Source organism: Cicer arietinum, chromosome 6, assembly GCF_000331145.2.
Source record: "Cicer arietinum cultivar CDC Frontier isolate Library 1 chromosome 6, Cicar.CDCFrontier_v2.0, whole genome shotgun sequence".
Classification (NCBI taxonomy): domain Eukaryota; kingdom Viridiplantae; phylum Streptophyta; class Magnoliopsida; order Fabales; family Fabaceae; genus Cicer; species Cicer arietinum.
Window position 1 is genome coordinate 21547637 of NC_021165.2, and position 5539 is coordinate 21553175.

General features: G+C 26.7%; 1 protein-coding gene across 1 annotated transcript; it reads left to right on the forward strand.

The window, feature by feature from the left end:
• Positions 1–483: 483 nt before the first annotated feature.
• LOC101501719 (auxin-responsive protein SAUR64-like) lies at positions 484–1387 on the forward strand. The gene has a single exon (XM_004505745.4). The coding sequence runs from the start codon at positions 788–790 to the stop codon at positions 1217–1219; it is 432 nt and encodes a 143-aa protein (XP_004505802.2). The 5' UTR covers positions 484–787; the 3' UTR covers positions 1220–1387.
• Positions 1388–5539: the final 4152 nt, after the last annotated feature.

Below are 5539 nucleotides of genomic sequence, written 5' to 3' on the forward strand. Positions count from 1 at the left end.
CGGTTTTATTCATACACTACCTAACAAATATAAAAGGATAAAAAATAAAATTAAGTGTTTACCTATTGTAGTAAAAAATTTGTAGGCTTCTTAATTGACTTGTCAACCCACAATATTATAAATTGTATATTATAGTTTGTTTTTCAAATATTTATAAGAAATTGTACCTTTAGAAAAACAATTAAGTCATTCAGTGGTACCAGATTATTGAGATATTTAATATAAAAAAATGTAATCATAAATTTGGACTACAAACATACATAACTGTTTCCATTTTTGTTCCATTTGCTTTATATCCATGCATCTTGCTAAGTACTATTTCAGTGGGGTGTGTATCTATATTGATCTTGTAATTATTTAGGTACATGCTACCTCAGCCACATACCTGCTTAGCTAGCTGTTGGGCCCAAATACTATAACTTATTTGGTTCATGTCTTGCTGTGTAGAAAACGATTGTGCATCTTTAGCATTGATGTCAAAAAACTTCCAAGGAACAAATTGACCTATACTATCTCTTCTCTTGTTAGTTATCATCATGTCTAGACCAAATATACATTGCCCACTAATTCAATTCTTGTTTTGTCACATATGTGGTTAGTGAATGAATTATTTCACATGGTCTTGCTCCATATTAGCACTACACTCTCCATACAATACCATATGGTGTTGTCAATTTTTTTAGTATATATATATTGAATCAATTGTTCATATTCAATATAAAGTCGATCAAAATTTGCACCATAGTTTAATTTACTCTTTCTCTTAAGTCCTCATAAATTTTAAACCATGCTAAGTGCAAAAAGGCTAATAGAAATGGCAAAAAAGTGGCAAAATATGGTTATTGGAAAACGCAAAAGGATCTCATACCCAAGACATGAAGTGGATACAAATTCTTCAGCTGTGATCAAGGGTCACTTTGTTGTCTACAGCGTCGACCATAAGCGATTTGTAGTACATCTAAAATATCTTAGCACGAAAGTATTCAGAGAACTTTTTCAATGGTCTGAGGAAGTATTCGGATTACCAACAAAAGGACCTATTATGTTACCGTGTGATAGTGTTTTCTTGGAGTATGCAATCTCGTTGGTTCAAGAACGGATCGATGATGATGTTGAGAAGGCTTTGATCACTTTCATGTATGCTTGTCACAACGAGGCATCATCTTCTTGTCATGATCTTAAGCAAAAAAACCAACAAATAATTATATATGGCTTTTGAAGAGATTTAAATACATTTGTCTACAAAATTAGACATATAGATTACAGAGCCTTTATAAGTAGTTCTGATATATTTCAGAAGCAGTTTTGTATAATTAGTTATGAGAAGGAAACAATTTATTCTCAAAACATTTCTTATTATGAAAAGTATGAAGTATTCTAATAGTAATGTAATGTGTCAATTTAAATCTCTGCTTCCTTAGCATTCATATTGAACGTTTCATTTTCTGTACCAACAATGAACAATTGTTGTAGCTATAACATCAATTCTATCTTCAAAGAACAGACTAAAGCAATATATTTTGATAAAAAAACTAAAGCAACATATATCGTGAACATAGGTATCATATTGGTTGGTCAATAGTTTTTTTTATTTTATGCATACATTTGAGGGGGAACTTTTGTTGTTTTTGGTGTTTTATGAGATATTTCAAAAGTAACAACTAACAAGTCCAACAAAGGGGACTCTTTGCGCAATTAGCTAAAAGTTTGAATTTAGAGTAAATCTTCTGATGTGCACCCCCATTTGCTTTTGGTTTATTAAGTATTTTTTAATATATTTTTTATTTGAGAATGCTTAACCGAAAAATTCATCTTTTGAGCTATTTCACTAGGTTTACTCTTAATATATATATATATATATATATATGTGGGAGGCAACACCATTTGGAGGCTTGAGAAATCAACTCAAAGACCGAACACTAGTTCTATATATTTAATTTGTATAATAGTTAGTTAATTTGTTTTTCGTATTAGATGACCATAACTATATTATCTAATCTTATATATTTTGTATGTGATGCATGATATGTACGATGTTTGTATAATAGTTAGTTAATGTGTTTCATATGCTTTAAAATATGAGAGTATATATAGATACATGTTAAGAGATGTTTGTATGAAATACAAAAGACGGTGAGATCGTTTAATAAAAATTCTTCAAATTAAATATTAAGTTTAAATATCTTCCGGTGTGTGGCACTTGTCAAGGCTATGATCATATAGAGTGAATCATGCTAAAGTTTGGTACACTATTCTATATCAGTGAGGCGTGACATAATAAGATCCGACTGTCAACCATTGTGTTTAACTTAATTAAGTTGAATTCAATAGGATTGAAATGGACTAAGAGGCAAAAGGATTGAAATTTAATTCATAAGATGGATTAGAACAAGTACTCTTCACCCAATTGTTTCAAGAGTTACATGTCATGTAATTGGAAATGAGTTTTTTTTTTTTACCAAAATAGTTGTGTTTTGGGCAAATTAGTTTAATTGTATTAAAACAAGATAAAATGTCAATTTTGCTCTCACTAGAAGATCTTCCAAATATATAAAAAATATAAAATATAAAATATTTTTTTCTTTCATTATAATATTTTTGAAATGTATTTTTTGAGTCAATGATGAGTGTCATTTTTTAATTTTTTCTCACTAGAAGATTTTCCAAATGTATAAAAAATAAAAAAAAAATAATAAAAAAATAAAATATATATTTTTCTTTCAATATAATATTTTTCAAATGTATCTTTTGAGTCAATGATGAGTGTCATTTTAATAATAGGAGTATCATTTTTAATCTTTTATCAAATAGAATTTTGAGTTTTTTCAATTAAGCTCTCAAACTATATGACTTTTACTCAAATCTTATGTTTTTAACATTTTTAGTCTTTACTCTGAAGATATAGATCAATTAAATTGAATTAGTAAACTTTTTTTTTTTATATAAAATTGAATCAAATCCACAATAGGTAGATGTATTAAATATATTAGTTAGTTAGTTATAAAGTTAACTACAATAATTAGTTATAAAAGTTAACTACAATAGCTAGTTAGTTAATATAATTATTTATACTAATCACTCGTTCACTATATAAATTTTATGTATCATTTGATGTATTAGAACAATTCTCCCATTATTCATTATATTTTTCTTTCATTTTATAATTTCTATATAGAATTCTCATATGGTATAAGAGCAATAATTATTCAACTACTTTTTTTTAACAAAAATTCTTAAAAATATTTTTGTTGAAGATTAATTGATTTATGGTATAATTGTCATCGCAGTCTCTTAACTTAATTTTAAGTAACACTTCAGTCATTTATCTTTTTTTTTTCTTTTCGATTTTGTCTTTTATTTAATTTTTAGTAACAATTTGATCCTTTATGTATTAAAATGTCAACAATGTTATAATTTTTTTACAAAAATTCAAAAAACTCATCAATATTTTCATACAAAATCGATAAAATTAATTATCATATTCAATATAATACAAATTTCATCAAATTCATAACTCAAATCTTCAAATAAACTCATATTTTTATTCTTTATTTGATGAATTTGATGTTACTGGAGATGGAAATGTGAGTTTATTTGAATATTTGAGTTATACATTTGATAAATATATGAATTTTCTTTAAATTGGTATTGAATTTTATGAGTTTTGTAAAGAAAGGATAACATTGTTGACATTTTAAGATATAAAAGGATCAAATGGCTACTTAAATTAAACAAAAGACTAAATCGAGAAAAAATAAATAAATTAAATGACTCAAGTGTTACTTGAAATTAAGTTAAGGGACCGCGAAAACAATTATGTTTTGATTTATCTTTTTTTTCCTATTTGATTCTTAAACAATTTGTTCATTTTCTTCTCATTCTCTCTCAAATTATAAGTTAGAATTATCTCATCATAATGATCATGTTAAAAAAAAAAAAACTTTAATACAATGGATATTAATGGCAAGATGTTTACCATCAAAATTAATGCCAAAAGAAACACACATAAAAAAATCATTATTTCCTCTCCTTTTTCCTTCTTTCTCTATTCACAACACATCTTTCAACACTTCAAAAGTGAGGCACTTGTTATCACAGTTAACATCCCACCGCTCTACCACTGAGGAACAATGACAAATTCTATCTCATAGAGTTCTATTTCTGTTCTCAATCCATTACCATATCTATCAAGAATTTTGAAATTACTTATCACAAGGAACTTTTATACAAAATTATTGGCAAAACCACAAGCAACCACATATTTGGTAAATATTTTAGAAGTCCAAGTATAATCAAAAGGTTATTCATATGGATAGAATCTTGATCGGAGCATTTACGTGGCATTTGTGGCTGCAAAGGCCGCCACAAAGGAGGCCCAATCCAGCTGGATTTTGTGGCCGCTTAGGCCGTCACAAAGGATTGTACCGTTGGCATTACTGGCGGCAAAGGCCGCCACAAATGGAGGCCCAATTACTGGCGGAAAAGGCCGTCACAAAGCATTTTACCGTTAGCATTACTGGCGGCAAAAGCCGCCACAAACGGCATTATAGCCGTTGGCTTTTCTGGCCGCCCAGGCCGCCACAAATGTCAATATATCCGTTGGCTTTGTGGCTGCTTTAGCCGCCACAAATGCTCAACCTGAATCTATATATATTTTTCTCCCCTCCTCCTTCATTTTTTCACATCCAACTTCTCTCTACAACCTCATTCTAACCATTCTCTCCTCCTTCTCTCTACACAAAATTACAAGCTTCATTTTAATTTGGTAAGTATAAATTATATTATATATGTAGTTTTATAATTTTATTTTTTAATTTGATATAACTAATTAATGTTATTGATTTTTATTTTTACAGTGCTTGTTAATTATTTCGAAGACTTGCAAGCATATCGTACGTGAGTGAAAGCTTGAAGTCAGACGCTACTCGGCATCAAGTTAGTATTTTATATATTTTAAATTTAGATTAGTAAATATATATATTATTTTTAAAATATAGATTAGTAATATTTATATTTAGATTAGTTTTATAAATTTATTTTTAAAAAAATAGGAATGATGTTGTTTACATATTAATATATGATAAATTAAAGTTTCAAACCACGGTTAAAATATATTAGTTTTAATATAATTATTATTTAAAAAAACATTATTAAAATTGATGATATTATTATTTTTTGTTATAAATAAGTCTTGATTATTAGTCTTGATTTTTAAAAAAACATCATTTAAAATTTTATATAGGTTTATATATATTTATTGTATTGATATATATATTATATTGATAATAATATATTATATATTATTGTATTGTATTGATAATAATATATTATATTGTATTGATAGTATTGATAATAATATATTATATTGTATTGATAGTATTGATAATAATATATTATATTGTATTGATAGTATTGATAATAATATATTATATTGTATTGATAGTATTGATAATAATATATTATATTGTATTGATAGTATTGATAATAATATATTATATTGTATTGATAGTATTGATAATAATATATTATATTGTGTGCA

Bases quoted from the DNA above. Each gene is read 5' to 3' on its own strand.
- LOC101501719 (XM_004505745.4), top strand. From the start codon at position 788: ATGCTAAGTGCAAAAAGGCTAATAGAAATGGCAAAAAAGTGGCAAAAT.